General features: G+C 36.5%; 1 protein-coding gene across 1 annotated transcript in view; it reads right to left on the reverse strand.

Moving 5' to 3' along the window:
• Positions 1-18,027, reverse strand: part of BPTF (bromodomain PHD finger transcription factor) — a 55,812-nt gene that overhangs the window by 21,469 nt on the left and 16,316 nt on the right. The window contains exons 3-16 of the mRNA XM_074160089.1: positions 14,225-14,448; positions 13,469-13,666; positions 12,724-12,837; positions 9,870-10,043; positions 9,564-9,739; positions 7,972-8,327; positions 7,560-7,691; positions 6,904-7,033; positions 6,029-6,164; positions 4,552-4,773; positions 1,839-4,251; positions 1,506-1,630; positions 1,140-1,268; positions 697-847 (exon numbers count right to left, since the gene is read on the reverse strand). Coding sequence (XP_074016190.1) covers positions 697-847; positions 1,140-1,268; positions 1,506-1,630; positions 1,839-4,251; positions 4,552-4,773; positions 6,029-6,164; positions 6,904-7,033; positions 7,560-7,691; positions 7,972-8,327; positions 9,564-9,739; positions 9,870-10,043; positions 12,724-12,837; positions 13,469-13,666; positions 14,225-14,448 — 4,680 coding nt within the window. The remainder of the gene's footprint in view (positions 1-696; positions 848-1,139; positions 1,269-1,505; positions 1,631-1,838; positions 4,252-4,551; positions 4,774-6,028; positions 6,165-6,903; positions 7,034-7,559; positions 7,692-7,971; positions 8,328-9,563; positions 9,740-9,869; positions 10,044-12,723; positions 12,838-13,468; positions 13,667-14,224; positions 14,449-18,027) is intronic.

Consider the following 18,027-nt stretch of genomic DNA (forward strand, 5'->3'; position numbering starts at 1 on the left):
TCAAGACTGAAGATCACTGAAAAACTAGTCATGGTTTTAAAAGTATTTTGAAATGGACTATTGAAGTTGCATGCAACCTCCCTGAAATATTCTGATGTTGAACTACTGCAACACCTTACAGGAAATGATTAATCAAAACTGGAATTTATAATTACATCTGAGACTGCAAAAAACAAACTACCATTAATTTAAAACAATTCTTTCTCAGACTCAAAAATGTTGTTCCAACTCTAAGCATGCAATACTGAAAATATTAATTATATGACTTGAATATTCTCAGCCTGAATTTACCTTAACTTTACTTGCATACATTTATTTTCCTTATATTACAGAAGTATTTAAACACATAGTGTTTAAAGTCATGCGAAAAGTAGCCTAAAGCCTTTCCATGCATTATAGTAACAGCCTTTTAGCATACAACAGTGATTAATTAGTTCGTAAGCATGGAAAAATTAATATAATATTAGTTCTAACAAATCTGTAAGATCTGTATAAATTGGTTTTGATACCAGCAAATCATTTAGCTTTGCAACTTTAAGCTTGACTATCATTATCAAAAGGCACAGCAAAAATGCAACACAGATCCACTTTGACTGTAGCTACCGACTTTGTGTTCTCTAGTGGGAACTTTTATTTAGCACACACACACAAATAAAAAAATTCTCTTTCTTGAAAAGCTCATTGGAGTTGGTTTACCTTTCAGCAAACGCCCTGATCTCCCATAGTTCCAATTCCTCCTCTGCTACCCAACTTTCAATTACAACAGGGCCCGTTTGCTTGGGTGTTTCTGGCCTTTTTGGCCTTAGTGCACTTGATCGCAGTCCCTTCCTCTGAGGTGTTGGAGTTTCTTTAGAGAACAGTCAAAACACACACATTAAGCTTAATAGGAAAACAAAATTAGAAGTGTAAAACAAGATTTTGTGTCTTTTTCAGTCTTATTTTATAAATAGGAACGCCTTTCAGCTTCAGGCAAATCACATCAGTTTGTTAAATGCATCACTTGTTTCCCATAGGGGAATGAATAGTTTATGTCAAGCTATATTTGTTCCCTTGATGGCCTGAATTACCATAAAGATCCAGTTACCTTAAGTTCTGCAGGAGCCTATGGGAAGGGAAAAAAAAAGTATAAACAAACATACCTTTTGGAGCCTCTGGTACACCAATGGGACAAATAATTTTTCTTATACAATACTCTGATCGGATGCCATATGGACCAACATCTCTTCGCTTGATTATTTCTGTTGTTGTAATTTCAGTTTCAGATGTTTCTACAACAAATTAGTCCAAATATGTCAATAACAGAAAACAAATAAAAGCTAAGTCTCCAGTCAACCCAATATACTCCAAGTAAAGAAACCGCAACTAGTACAAACTGTTGACTAAAATAATTTGAATGCCACAGCTAATGCCAAGCCTTTACAGAAATGCTTGGAACGAGTGTAATGCTCAAAATTAACAGCGAGAGCTTTTGCATAAAGAAAACCAGAAGTTTAAAGAAATCATACCTGTACGTGTAGTTCCTCCCCCAGGTGGAGCTTTTGCTGCCATATCATCCCACTTGAGACACGCCCACAATAATCGCAACATAAGGCTCACTCCAGCCAATGATCTTACTGTTTGAAGTCGGTACCTAACAACAGAGTAATAATTACATTTTTAGATCAAAATGTATTTCAAATGCTTAACCAAACTGATGGGACTGTTACAATATAGAAAATTATTGAATAACAAATAGCAAAATTTGGATGTTTGGGCACAAACATATGTATCACTTCTATTTAAAAGTAAATTAATTTCATCACATCCTAAACTTTTCCTCAAAAACATAAAGTGTGTACCTCCAAGTGATCCCAAAAGTTGGCCTTGGGGATGGATATGGCCAAATATCCAAGGCAGGCTTTGCATTGTAATTGAAATAGGGAACTTCTCTGATCCCTCCTTTTCTGGCCAGCTTTTTCAAGTCATCATTGGGTAAAACAAATATACTTTTTTTACTGCTTTTGGTAACAAACTTTCTATAAGATGGTAAGGCAGTTCCAGAACGAGTTTTTTTGGGTCTTGCAAATTTCATTAACTTCACTTTGTCTTTTGTAGAATATTCTTTGCTGACAGTCATGGAAGTCACTAAGATGCCTTCTGGGGTGGTCAGTGAATCAGTTACGGTTGTTGTAACCACTGTTTTACTGTGCTCTTGCACAGCAATGACATCAGGTTGACTGGTGGTAGCTGGAGCAGTAAGTTTAGTGACAGTAGTGGTGGTAGTTACAGTAGATATGGCACAGTTTTCTGTAGATGATACTACTGTGGTTTTCTCATCGTTAGAAGCTACAGTCTCCGCAACTTTAAACACAGTTTTGGATTCTGTAGACACAGTCGATGTTGTGGTAGTCACTTCAGTAATAACAGTTTTTATTTTACTTTCTCCATTAATATTTTCCATTTTATATATCTGTACACCATTCTGATCAGCAAAGTCACTACTCAAGCTAGATTCCTCGCAGGAGGTTATGGGCGATGGAGTGACTTTCTTATCCTCAATTACTTCAGTTTCCATAGATTCTGTTTCACTATTCAGGTTATTTTCTTTACAGAGGGTATGCATTGGTGTGGAAGCAGTGCCAACAAAGGCAGATCTCTCAGGAGAAAGCTGTTTTTCATTCTGCACATACTTGGGAACTTCATCTGGTGGCTGAAGACCATCTCCAGATTCAAACTCAGGTGAACTCTGCAGACGTGACTTAGGGTCCACGTTGTTTTTGTCCCTTGTGTCCTCTATCATGATGTCACCATTCATAAATGTTTTTACTGAAGATTCCTTAAAAGTCAATGGTTTTATTTCATGTTCCGGAATGGATTTATTAATATTATTTACTTTTGGTTCAATATCACCCCCTACCTTAGTTTCACAGGTATCTTGAACTAAACAGTCATCATTTGGCAATACTTTAATGTCATTGTCTTTTCCGTTCATTTGAAATGCTGATTTTTCTTTTTCTGTCTCAGTTTCTTCACCTTTATTATTCTTTTTGTCAGTAATGCTCTTTAGATTTGTCTGATCAAGATATTTGTTTCTGGTACTTGTCTCCACTTTCAGTTCCTGACCTTTCTTTTGACCGTTAGCCTCAGTTAGTTTAGAGCTCACTAAATTCTCATCGTCTACCTCATCCATGTGTTCCAGAGTTTGACTTTCAAGGTTTCTTTCGGAAATTAGCTCTTTTTTAAACGGTTCTAGATCTTTACTAGCTGATTTTTGGTGAAATACAATCCTGTTTTCAGATTTACTTTCAGTCTTTCCTGGAGCAATTTTTTCCTCCATTTCACTTTCTTGAGAGGATGTTGGTTCAATATGGCTTTTTATCATACAATTGTTTTCTGGATCTTTGCTCTGCTGTTCAGAATTGCCTTCTGAATCTGTATTTTCAAGAGTGGCCAGAGCATCTTTTCTACAGCTGCTTTCAGTTACCACTGGCTCTAAGTTTTCAGGTTCACGCTGAGATGCTCTGGTAACGGGTAGTTTTTCTTTCAAAGGTTTTTCACTTGTTTCCGAAACATCCCATTTGATTGTACCTTCTGCATTTGTTTGTTTCAAGCCATCCACAAAGGAACTCTCAGAGTCTCCAGGAACCTCTCGTGCTTGACACTTAGCAGCAGCCATAGGTTCAGGGCTGTTTTCTTTACCATCATTCTGAATGGAGCTTTCACCTTCAGAGGACGGAGGCGAGTCTCCACCCAGCAACTGGCCATCCCTCTTTGACAGCCTGTTTGTCAAAGGCAGAGAGGGTTCATCTAACTCACCACTTTTGGTACAAGAGCTGCTGCCGATCGGCGAGCAGTCCTGTTCTGCATCTTCGGTTTGGGTCTTATCCAAAATATAGGTTTCATCTTGGGAAGACGTGTCAAACTGGCTTCCTTCTTTTGCCTTTCTCATTTGCAGCTCATCTGTGTTTTTCTGGGGGCTTACAGATCGAACACCTACTGTTCTAGCACTAGCCTCCAGTTTCATCCTTTCTAGACGTTGTTTTTCTTCCAGTGTAAACTGCTTTATTCGCCTCTCAAGTAGTCCATCTAATTTTGATGATTTTACTTTCCTTTTGTAGCAAGTCCTTAAATGAAATCCCTCGCTGACATTGATTATATCCCGCTTACAATGACTATCCTCATCTTTTACAGGGGATTCAATTTTCATATCATCTACATCCATAGGTTCTTCCTTGATGACTTTATCATTTTCACCATCGATTTCTTTTTCCACTGTGAAGAAGAAATAACCGAATCAGTAAGCTCCCCCGACAATGAATATTAAACTATATTTTTACAGTAAGTACTAAGAAGTAAATGGACCTTTTAGCATATTAATAGAATTAATGAAAAAGGGAACAAAAACTTCAGACTGCTACAAGGAATTGTAAGCAACTGTTTAACTGAGACATTTTAAATGTCTTCACAAAACCAGTTATATGGCTTTTCAATAGTTATTTCTGAGGTCCTGTGCTTTTACACATGCAATGTTGTAATGAACAGCTACTTTGCAATAACTTAAGAGTACATCACCTTTGTCTTTTGCATGATCTAAATTTTCAGAAACTGTATCAACTTCTACTTTTTCTTCACGTGACTTCTCTTCTTTCACTTGTACTTTCTCCAAGGTTTCTGAAACATCTGCTCTGTCTTTTGCTTGCAGATCGTGAGAATCCTTTGTTCTATCTTTCTCTGTTTTTACCTTAATTGGACCTTTTCGTTTATCCCAGTTGCATTTTTCATCTTCGCTCTTTGCTATCAACAAATGAATTAAATGGTTTCAATTATTCATAATTTTTTATACTCTGCTACATTTTAACATACATTAGTTTACCTCTCAAATTAGTCACACATCATTACTTAAATTCAGAAATAGAATTAAGTATACAATGGTAACATCATAGATGAAGCTTAGTGCAACACTGAATAATAATAATAATAAAAAAAATATCTAAAAGCCCACCAGAGATAAAAATGTATCATTTAGATTATTTTTTCAGGAGTCCATGTTCAGCTTTTCTTTAAAAAAATCAAAACAAACCAAAAAACAAACAAATAAACAAACAAAAAATCCCAAACCACCAAACCCCTTCAGCCATTTTCCAGGAAACTAAATAACACTTTCTGAAAGCCCAGCCTATTAAAAGTATATTAATACAGACTCCAAAAATTCACAAATAATTTTTAATAATTTTGATTTCTACAGTTAAGCCAGAATGGACATTAGTATTCAAATGACTGTGCTTAACTCTAGTGGTTATTAATTGCAATACAGAAACCAAGACCAATCTAATTTAACAATCATACAGACAACACTAAAAGCAGCAGCATCCATTTTGTGTTTGTTCCAGTTAAAAGCAACAGGGAAAGTATTACTTCAATATTTGAAGAAAGAAATAATTTTGATACATAATATAGGGTGGGCTGCCATTTTCTAAATTTTAAAAGAAAACTCAAGATTAAATTATTATAAATAAGCCTCATACAGTTCGGGATTCATCCTAGAAGTCAACTGTACAAAACCTTTCTTTCTTAATATAAATCCACGGAATAAATAAGCAAGAAGGTGTGTTTTGAACTTTCTAAATAAATAAATTTCTTTCCCCTTATAAAACTATTGCTATCAGATAAAATTGGTTAACAGTGTTCTGTCAACGTGGAGGGAGAAGAAAAGCGTGCATGTACAGCAGTATTTTAGATGTTACTTTTTGATTGTGCTTATCTACATAATTTTTATCTACCTTTAATTGAAATAAGGCTATATGAAGCTGTACAAATATTACACACAACGTCATACTTGAAACAATCTAATGTAGCTAAAAAATGTCTACGACAACCGGACATGGTTATATCAACAAACATTAGCAGAAATCCAAAAAAAGCTTCTCTGGAACACTATTTGTAACAAAATCTACATAAGAAACATCACATACAAATAATTAACTGAATAAAAAATAAAATGCAGTATGTTAGTAATTAAAAAAAAACCATAAGCAATGCAGACACTTACTTGGTAGCAACTTTCTGTAATTTGCGTTAGTATTTCCAGGCAGTTTGGGCATAAACCTGTGGACGTGTGTTTTACTAATCCAGCTCCAGCCACCATATCCCGTTACTCTATATTCCTCTCCTTTTTGCTTCCAAACCTGGAAAAAATAGTAGTTTCAACAGTGCTATTTGCTGCATTATTAATGTACGCGTTCATTTAAAAACCTAAGATGATTTAAAAAAAAACAAACAACCAAAACAACGAACTTTAATTCAGACTTTTTCAAGCAAGTTGAAGTATATTTGTGAAATAACGATCTATCTCAAATTAAAGATATATCTGCTGATAGTTGATTCCATAATAGTAACATCTAAGATCTGTGTAACTCTGAGAATATACCTAAAAGCTGAAAGATTTTGAATCGACCTGTATTTGTTACAACAAGTAAATTCAGAGCAAAGAACCACCCTAACAAAAGTATTTAATGTCTCCTGTAGGAGAACATAAAGAGCTTTCTATAGTAGTTCCCACCATATTATATACCTTCCAAAGTAAAGGGTTACTTTTTTTGGGGGGAAGTAGGGGTGGGAGCACTGAACAGGGACAGACATACCGACAAGATTCCATTAACCACCTAGAACCTGTCCATTAGGAAAGGCTGAGTTCTGCAGACAAACATCTGTCAACTCGGGCAGCGTTACTAAGAGCATAATACACATCAGGTTTAGTTCAGACCAAGATTATATGCTCGAATATGTGGATATGGTTCCTACTCCAATGACAGGCAGTAATGCAATGACATTAAAATTTTAAGTTTAAAATGAAAACAGATAAAGAGTATGAAATCAACAAATTCTGGGTATGTTTTTTTTTCTTCACATAAAAGAAAACCTTACCTGATGTTTGACAGGAAAAGTGTATTTCACCCATGTAGCTTGCTGCATTGTTTCTTCTTCTTCTTGTTTTCTCTCCTTTTTTTTCACTTTCTCTTTTTCTTCTCTTTCTAGTGCTGTCATTCTGCGTAATCTAATACATATAGATTTAAGTAAATTTTAGTACCGGATCTTGTAAGAAGTCAAACAGCAGCATACACCACCCCTTTGAATAATTTAATTATCTGAAGTTAAGAGGAAAGCCCAGTATCAGGTTATATGTATTACTTGCAATAGGAACACTGCTTTTTTTGGCTCTTCCAGTAAGGCAAACACCACTGCCCACAACTGGGTCTAACCCCAGACACATTTCAATTTGGTTTCTACAACACGAGACACAAAAGAGAGACTCCACTGAACTGTGTTGAAATTTGCTCTTCTAGTCTCACAAAATTGTGTCACTTTGAGACTGTGGCTCACAGAAAGAAAACCAGCTTGCTTTGCAGGAGCAACGACACTATAAAAATAATGTATTTTCAGTGTTTCTGGTTGAGAAAAAACACTTCAAGTGCCGAATGACTGACTAAAATGAAACATAATTCTTCCAGGCTTAGAGAAACTAGTAATTGTAAGTGGAGTTCTCATATTCAAAAAGATTTTTTTATGTTTATTTATTTTACCTAGTGTGCCCCAACGATTCCCGCCAGATTGGCAGCATGACAACCGGTTTAATTGCACATTCCAATATAGCCAGCGCTAGCGCAAATTCTCTAGGTTTGCTGCACATCTGAACAGCCTTAATCCAGTTAGACCTAAATGGGAAAAAAGATAAAAACCTGAAACATATACATGCACTAATACAGCATAGATTTAATGGTAGGATAAAACCTCCTATATTTTAATACTTTATTCAAATGTGCAATCCTTTTAGCCATCCATCACAAAACACAAACATTAACTTATATTTTAATACCCTGGAGCACACGGTGCTTGGAAATCACCAATTTTGAAAAAACAAAGACCGTTGCTTATTAACTGTTAGCAAAAATACAAGTAAAGCAAGATAATATACATTTTCATTTATTAATTTACCTGTGGGAAGCCCAGTTAGGGTGAAGGAATGATGCTGGGATATTGTTTTCTAGCTGAATAATAGTTAGCCTCAAAGTGGATATGGTAAGAACTTTGGACCCATGTACAGACCCATTCCATTTGAACTCTCCAGCAGGAGTCAGACAGAATTTATGTGAGAGATGTCGTCTCTTGTCGTGGTCCTCCCTGTGCTGGTGCTTGTTCAATGCAAATGAATTAGTGGCGTACTGATTATGATAAACACGGTACTTCCCCTCTTGCCCCAGTTTGAAATAATTGTTGATATTTCCTTTCATGACAACTTCCTTCTTTGTGTTCATTCGGGAGACTTCACCTTGAGAGTTGACCACCAGAACCTTGTGAAAGAAAGAGTGATTTTAAAGATTCACTTAAGTTTCAAATACTTCTATTTACTTAGTTATGATTTAGGCTTCAACTGTCTATATATAAAATAATAAAAATACCTTGCATCAGTCTGTAGAAATAAATAACTGTTTATCCAGTATACTATATATAGGTACTTAATCACTGACTCTACATAGAGCTAGGATATTCCCAAAGATCAACTTTAACATTAAAAAAAACCATCATGCAGGCTCCTCAGGAAGTCAAACAGGAACCCTGTTTGCTGGTCTGAACTGCGCCAATTGAGGGGGACAGCTCTGGGAATACACTTCGCTAAACTTAAGTCAGCTCTCTGTGAAACCCCTCCTGGGTAAATCCCAGAATTCATACATGTAGCTAAGCAAACAAAAATCTTTGACTTTGAAAACATGGCATGGATAACATCACTGATTTCATTACTCATCGCTCAGTTCCAAATTTGAGAGGTTTATGAATAAATATGCTAAATGCTAACAAAAGTAAAATTAATACACCAAACAATATGCAGACAACTAACTGCAATGAACTCTTAACATTTAAACACTTCTCTCCTGAAGAAGCTGGGCTACTTAAAAAAAAAAAAAAAAAGCACACCACAAAACAAACCACCAAAAAAACAACAAACAAGCTACAGCCATACAAAAAATTTATACCAACTGTCAGACATGAGAGAGAGATTTCACTTTTGCCTGCATCAAGCAGTGCTACAATTTTGCAATAACTGTCTTTAAATGACCATACTCTGCCAGTACAGATTTGTTATGAACTGGAATGTGGCTATTACCGAGCTACTCAAACAATAATCAAACACAAACCACTGTAAAGTTGTAGTTTTGGCATACCAGTTCCGAGAAATTTGAAGACAGAAGTGGGAAAAAATGCACATAACTTATTATTAGCTATACAGTAAACAATTCCCTAACTTTTATGACCAGCACGTTAAAGGAAAGGAGGTGCACTGGGTCAGGTCGCTCTCAAACCACTCTGCAGATAGCGACTCTGAGAGCAAGTGCAAGGGAGAAAGAGGAAAAAAAGCTTCCTGTGATATTACATTTTCACCTTTTGCTAATTTGTTATTACTACTTTTTTTTTTAAGTGCCTCCATAGTCTCCCAAAATTGTTTTTTTTTATTTACAAAAAAAAAAAATAGAATCAGTTTTCTAAAACAGTTTTCGTACTTCTTTGAGTTTTCCAAGTTGTGCACAAACCTCTCTGCCTTCTTTATATAATTTATTTGCTTCATGTGCCGCAGCAGCAACCTGCTGGCTTTTCATCTGGCTCAACTTGCTATCTGGATTTCGTAATCTTGTGAGCATTCGCGTCGAACCTGGCATGCCTTTTCCTGTGCCTGGCGAATCACTTCTTTCACCATTAGATTTCTCTCCTGCCCAGGAAAAAAAAAGCTTTTTAAAGCAAACTTTAAAATTGTAAGTTCTCCATTGATGGATGCAAGTTATAAAGTAAAAAGAGAAGATGCATAAAATGAAAGTTAGAGACACTATTATTATTATTACCTATGTCTTCTGAAGTCTGGGATTCCCCCTCTGCATTTTCAGCATCATCAAGTGTCTTAATGGCATCATTCTGCCCAGAGCCCAGCTCACTCCCGTTGCTGTTTTCAGCATCTGGCTGCAGAGGTGCAGCAGATACGCTGCTGCTGTTGCTGGGGATCATCTGACCAATTTCTTCTACAAAAGAACAACTTAATTTTTAGGGGGTTTTTTTGTTGTTTTTTTGTTTGCTTTTTTTGTTTGTTTGTTTTTAATTGGATAAATGCAATTCTTTCTAGCTTTAAGTTTTTCATTAAAAAAAAAAGTCAAATGAACATCTTTAGCTGGACTGGACAGAAATACCCATAGAATATTAATTTCCTCCAAAGCACTGTATCCATGAAAGTATTTTTTGTTCTGTTTCAAGCAGTTACAACTTTTGCAGATCTGAAGAACTGAAATTCATACTTGGATGAAATATGAATGTATTTTAAATACAAGACAATTTTTTTCTACAGATGCACACACAGAGAACCCTCTACTGAGATTTTGTTTTGCAGATTTAATGAAATTTGGTCTTCCTGCAACTTCTACAATTTTACCTCTTTTGATTTTCTTGTGCTTTAGCTGTTCCTCAAAGCACACACCTTTCAGTCCCCCTCCAGTTTTCCACTGAGTCTTTATTTTTTTTTTTTCCAGCACATTAATTCTGAGGAATTCCACAGATTTCAGTTCAATTGGCATCACTCTATATCTAAACTCCTCCTCCCCAAACTTAAAATATCAGCCTCTTTCTTACAATCTGATGGGACTAGATGGTGTTTCAAGCTCAGTAAGGCAAACAGGTTCTTGGTCTGCAGTTGTCCTTGTTGCTGTCCCTGACAGCTGTGGACATTACTGTCACCGCACATGTTGCTAAGATGTACTGCCCGAGTTTAACCTTTGACTAGAGCATCAGTGATCGTGGCTACCTAGGAATAAATCACTCCAGCTTCCCAGTAAGAACAAGCCACCATCCCTCAAAACAACATTGTCTTGGTTTTGTGCACAAAAGACACAGCTTAGTTGTTTATAAAATACAAGAGTTTTTTCTGTTTCTAGAATTCTTCCAAAACATCAGGGATTCTGTTGTTAAGAAAGATGACAGGCAAAAACCTCCTTTTTGTGAAATATTCACTCCTAGCAGAAAGATGATTAGGTAAATATTCTGGGATTCTTAGAAGATCCCTAACCTGAAAGTATCTTGATTTCTGGCTTTGCCAAATGGGTGGCCACCACTGTTCAATCCATTGCCCTTCTTACTAAGAGAAAAAAAGAAACTATTTGTGGTGGTTGCTGTTTGGAGGAGAGTGGAAGCACTCAAACTAGACTCTTAATAACAACCTCATATCTAAATTCCATTTAACAAGGATGGTCACAGACATTCTCATCTAGCTTTCCACTTTACTCTTATTTTCCCACCCTCTTTGGGGGTAGCTGCCTCACCGATACCAGTTCGGTATCTCTCCCTCCCTCTGAAACAAGAGTCTCAAACTGAAATTTCGTAACAGGAACACAAGTATCCCTATGACTACAGTAAGTTAGATTTGAGGAAGAGCCCTCTCCACACACACACGTTTTCCTACAAAAAAAAGCCCACTAATTTAAAAACAAACCAGAGGCTTTGGAAGGAGAAGGATACCTGTGAAAGTATAATAAAAAAATAATGATAAATATATCAGTGAATCTTTAAAATAAAATATGAACCCATAAATGTGTCTGGAACAAAGGTTATAGGGTAAGTATCTTTTCCATTATACCTCTACACAGTTACTTTAGCTTTAAAATGGAATAAAAAAAATATGAGAACAGGCAAAAATATTATTTGGTCAAATATCTAAAATGTATGCTTTTTGTTCCGTGCGCTAGGACATTTTCAGTATTAAAAAAGTGTATTATGAGGCTTCCAGATTAGGGATTAATCTTAACTTTCATTTTCTCCTCCTGTTAATAAGGTTTATTACAAGGTTTGGATGCATTCAAATTTGCAAGTTCAAGAAGTGCAATCTGCATCTTAATGGAGAACTATTTCTGTAGGAGAGAAAACATTTAGTATCACTTTTTAAAACATAAAAGACTGAGTATGGCTACATCACAGATTATTTTTACATTTTTAAGAACTGAAAATTCTGATTATTTTAACGGTAATCAGATGTTTAGAACAACATTTGGTTATGTAGTAAAGCTTGTAATAGAATATAATTCTAAATGTAATAGAATATCATTCTAAAATACCACACTGATAATTTATGTTACACCTAACCGAGTACCGTGTATTTCTAAATCTAAAGTTTGGATGTTTTTTTTCATGGCAGAACAAAACACATTAAAATACAAGAACCTCTATGCTTTTAATTCTGAAATCTGTTTAAAATTCCTAGCATGGCAACTTTAATCTTGACATTTCAGTGCAATGGTTTACTCCTGTGAATGATAATACTTTGTTTGTTAGTAATTTATACAGTAAATGAGAGGTTAAAATAATAAACAAGCCAGTAGCAAATTAGAATTTGAAATAAACTTTGATAGGATGCTAACAATCATTATGAATCACTATGGAAAAATAAAATATATAGAAAATAGAACATAAAAAGCTTAGCCATAGTCATCTTTGGAAGGCATGGAAACAAATGCTAGTGTCAGAGGACCACAAATTTCAAGCACTAGCTGCAAGAAAATTAACTTTGAAATGTTAATGACAACGTAGCAGTAAAGGATGGCACTGCAAGCAAACAGCATGAGTGATATATGCTGTGAATGGTTTTAGTGGACAAACCAGATAGAAAAACTGCACAGATTCCCCAAATTACAGAGGCATCGGTAACAGTGCCTTCTGTACCTGAGAGTTCCTGAGGGAGCTCTGATGCCACCTTCTTCTCTGCCACGTTGTTGCTATCAAGGGTTTCTGACTGACACCCCATTGCGTTCTTCCCTTCAGAGCAACTAGTCTCTCCTGCAGAAGGATTTGTGGTGTTGTCATCAGTGCTTGGTGTCACAGAGTTACTTTTATCCCCAACGACTGTTGCCTCTATAGTAAAACGCACAACAAAACTTTAGGGATATTCTTTAGTATGTCTTAGGATGTCATTTGGCATCATGCATAGAAAGCAACTTCAGCAGCTTTGTTTGTCTGTTTGATAATGCTGAAAAACAATGAGCTTTCTCCTTTCCTTTTTTTTTTTTCCTCCTTTTTTTGTCTTCTGTGAGACAATACTGTCTCAAAATCAAAGAATAAACTAATTCTGATGAGGAAAATGTTAAAAATGATGTAATATTGCTTACTACAAATGTGTTGATTGCAACCTGTAAGTGCCACCTGTACCTCAAGCCAAGGTATAGACAAGCTAGCCGTGTTTAAGTTGAAAAGTAGGAAAAAACTGTTGAAATTACTTAACAAGAAAAACAATTAAAATATACAACCACAAAGAAACGGACAAATATCACCTATTATGTAAAAAATAACATAGAGAATTATTAAAAAATAAATATCCCATTAACACTTAAAGAAATGTGAGGATCTTAAATGAAGTTGTTAAAGTGCAGTCTTTACTGCTTTACTATGCAGTAAAGCATAGTTTCTTTACCTTCTGTTTTCACTTTTTCCGCATCTTCCTCGGTGGGTGTTTCCTCAATTTTATCTTGGCCTCCAGATTCTTCCTTGCCTCTCTCAGCATCTGTCTGGTCGTTATCAACATCACTTTTGGCCTTCTCTTCATCATCTGCTGTGTTTCTATCTTCCACTATTTCTCCTTTTCTTGCTCTGATAATGTCCAAAATTTCATCTACAACAGAAAGTATGTTGTCATCAATAAACAACAAACCACCACCTACAGAGCCACTGAGCAAAAATAACATGACATAAATACCTCTTTTCAATGAGACAAAAGATAACATCCAACTTCTTACCACTTTTCCCCACTTAAAAGAAATAATTCCAAAGATCTAATTATTGATTTCTCAGTTATGAATTTATATAGTGACGACTTAAATCCATTTTTAACCCTGAGCATCTAATCTTCACATCTTCCCTAGAACCAAAGGTCAAACTTTCACAGATTTATATTGTTATTTATTGCTCCAAGGTAGATAAATTAAGTTGGTGGGGAAGTGCAGAGGAGACGTGTTCTTCCATGCTTTCCATAACATTGGAGCTCTAATATTTTTGCCGCTCCAAGTCCCTTGGAATACATGAAACATAGTCCTATAAGAAGTCAGCTGTGCTGATACACCTGCATCAAACTTCTCCATTAACTTCTATAAACTTCTTATAATAAAATAAATATACACTAGTATTTGATTCGAAGTGCAACATCTATTTCCATTAAACAAAACATTCTTACCATTTGCTGCAGAAAGGAAAGACTTGTTGTTGCCCCTTGCTTTATTAGTAAGGTCTTCTGTCACATCCATGTGCCGATGAATTTCTTCACGCATCTCTTCCAGAGTTTTACATAGGTCAGCTTCCCAGTAATCTTTGTCTAGGCATTCAACTAACTCTGCCAGCTGTATCTTTGTGCTATAGTACCAGATTTTCTTATCTTTCTCACTTTCTGAATCTTCCTCTCTGTAAGAGTATAAAAAAAAAAATATTAAAATATCTGGATAAATGACAAAAATGAATATCAGCCTACTTTTTGCAGAAAAATATTAAATGCCAACATCTGAATGTGAATAAACAAATAACATGAGGACACTCATATACAGCCAGTTTAGTACCCAAATACTCCTTTCTCACTTCCTGCCCTTTTTTCACCCCCTCAGAAGTTCTCATGACAGCTTCCTCAGGAAAGCTTCTGAAGAGTCTCCTTAAAACTGGTTTGTCCAATCTGGCAACAAGGATTATTCTCACTGTATTCTCACTACTGTAACCAGTAATCTACTCAAACAATTTTCTGATATGGCTCCAGAATCCATGCCGGGTGGTGTTTCTGACTGCATATTCACGAATAGCAAAGTTAGGAAATTCGAAGTGTAGAATGCCACATTCATAAAATATTTTACATGAGAATTTCCAAGGCATTCACCTGTGAGAGTATCAGTAAGGTCAAAAGAATCACAATACAATCATTTCAAAAGATCAATGGATTGCAACATTTTTTTATCTGGGTCACTCCATGACACCATGAGCTGAGACAAAACTACTGGAGGATCACAGTGTCCAAAGCATCTCAACAGGGCCACCAGACCTGAAGGAACTCCAGAAATATCTTGGGTACCAGGCTCTCCCAGGGACCTGGCGAATGGAAGGAAGACACTCCACGTGGTTCTGCAGAAGGCTGCTTGCCTTCAGCTTGGCTTGTCAGGTCCTGGTGAGAGCAGCAGCCAGGTCCAGGCAGGCTGTGGGCGGGACAACTCATTTTCGCAACACACCCCAGCACTCCCAATGCCACCAACACCCTACAGGTGACACAACGGTTTATCAGCCTGGCCTTCACAGGTGGAAGAGGAGCTAAACTATTGCTACACTTATACTACCTGTAGAAGCATTACAGACCTATGGCTCACTAATAATCCTAACCCAAATTGTCAACAGGTATGGAAAACACTGTAGTTTGAAAGATCTGCCCTTGTAAGGTTTGGTTTGTGTTCCTCTTGACTAGCAGCCTCCATATGGATTATATGTTATAGACAGCAAAAGCCAGCCTCAGACATTCAGAAAGCCAGACACTCATTAAGGCAACTTCATCATCATCTGTCTACTATTTTCCACATTCTGTTTATGAAACAACTGTAAGATTTGCAACTCAACCAGAATACTACTAAAATAAGGTGATTATGAAGCTAATAACAGCAACACTACTCAAAATTCAACTGCTAATTTATCATAATCATTACTACAAAGTAGACTTCTGGTTTTGATTATAAAACCTGGTGTATTGCAAAGAAATACTATAATTTCTCTCAAAGGGCTTTGCTCATAAAAAGCAACTAATCCTACTTTACTCTCTGTTTACTCCTCCAGGCTACCAGTAACTTTCCATTAGTTTTACCAGGTTAGCATTGTTAAGTTCCACATGTTTTCTCAGAAAAAAGCTCATTTCAGGACGACTGCCCACAGGTTACACATCAAAAAGTAACAGATCATAACAATGACAATCATTTAACTCTATGGAATATTCAATGCCTGTAGACTTCCATGTTAAAGAAAAATTATTATTTAACCCATGTTTCCTCTAAATCAAGAAGGTTATTTACTAACAAGAATAGGAATGACAGCACCTTTGTTATTCTTTGTGAACAAAACCCACAGAAAAGGAAGATAAAAGCAAACACCCAAAACCTAAGATGGAAGGGGAGATGGGAATGCAAGAACATAGCTTTATACAGCAAGAGGAAAGAAAAGGATGAAACAAAATGCTTAAGTAAGAAGGAAAGTATGCCTTCTGCATTTCCCTGGCAAATGCCCAATGGAAGTGGCGAGAGCAGGACGCTGGCAAAGCAGCAAGTGCAAGGCTGCTCTGCTTACAAACATGACTGCACAATATACTACTGTTGCTAAGTTCATACTTTAATTACTTCTCAACTTACTTCTTAAAGGGAACTTTAACCTTTCATTGTGAACCCCTAGCTCATTACATGATTATTTGCTAGATAGATATGCCATTTCTACATCATCTTATATGACCTAGATATGCAACAATGCGGAGGCTTTCTAAAGTCTCACCATTCCATGAAGTCAGGCTATGCTAATACCCACGTGCCAGAGAGGCAGAAAGGCAGAGAGGCTGGTACACCTTGCTTAAATCTTGACAGTGATCAACCAAGTGTTTTCTTCTTTTTCCACTTTCTCCCTCCACTTCGCAAATCTGAAACTGCTACAGCTGTGCTAATGCATCCAGGATGGGTATGTATGTCACCTGAAAATCCCAAGAAGCATCTGTCTTTTCCTTTCCCATTAGTTCCTTCTGTTCTAGTGTTCCATTGGACTGAATAGGAATTAGCTGTTATCTTCAATTTCCCTATGTAACTCAAGAAAAAGTACCAGTAAAGGTATGCTATGTTACAGGCCGATAAAACCCAGAGGGACACCGAAGAATCGAGACATGAGACCACAAAGAGAATATTCTGCAGAAGGCACCTAGAGCTAATCTTTCCACGTGTGACTCGAGACCTATCCATTAAAGAACTGCTCAGATAATATTCTGGAAGTGGACAATGAGGTTATCCAAGAGTATTTTACTTCCCTTCTACTTAATTTTTACAGGGTTTTGAGCACAGAATTTCTCTTGAATTGAAGGCTATCACAACCATAGTAACAGAAGTTCAGGAATTAGAGTTTTCTCTTGACAAAAGCACAGACAGAAAGGAAACGGCACAAGCTTGCTGGCACCTACGCTTACACGAAACTCCTCTTTGGTCAGACTGCTTTTCTTGTCAAGGTTGAGGTGCATGCCAGTGGAAGCCTTGGAGTGCTCATTACCAACTCACTAAATGTCAAAGAACTACAGCAGAAATTGTTCTATGCAATCCTTTTTCGCAAAGTTAGTTAAGACTTAAATTAACAATTAAAAGATTTAAGCTATCTTTCCCTGAACACCTTCTTGCATGGGCTAAAGGGACACTACTTTCACCCTTTGAAGAAATCAGAGAGGGTATCATAAAAAGAAGATGGAAAGATGCAAGGACCGATTCCTGGCGTTTTTCTCCGAGGAGCCAGGCAGCTTTGCCAGGTCGGTGCTGGACAGGTTTGCTTCGTCTCCGGAGGATGCCACTGAGTCACATTCATTAAGTGAGGCCAAGGAAGGAAGAAAAGAATCACATGAATATTTCCCTAACTCTTTCAGCCTCCTTCACTGCCAGGAACTATTCACTGGCAGGCTTTAGAGGCAAGTTTTAAGACTGATAAAAATGACAACGCAGAAGATGCTAGAAAATGTCAAGTAAAGTAATAGTGAAGTAGATACACCCCTTCCTGAATTCCATGCTAATACAGTTAGAAACTGAAGAATTCAGTAAAATGTTTAAAGTAATCTATTCAAATAATGATCCAAGACCTTTTTAATTAATTGAAGAAAATAGAAGAGCATCCAATAGGAACATAAACAGCATGACAAATCTTGCAGATAAAAAAGCTGAAACTGGTTTTGGCCATCGAGGAAGATGCATTCAACTCGGGAATTAACAATTTGTGTCTTATTTCTGC

The sequence above is a fragment of the Numenius arquata genome, chromosome 17 (genome assembly GCF_964106895.1).
Source record: "Numenius arquata chromosome 17, bNumArq3.hap1.1, whole genome shotgun sequence".
In the NCBI taxonomy this organism is placed as follows: Eukaryota; Metazoa; Chordata; class Aves; order Charadriiformes; family Scolopacidae; genus Numenius; species Numenius arquata.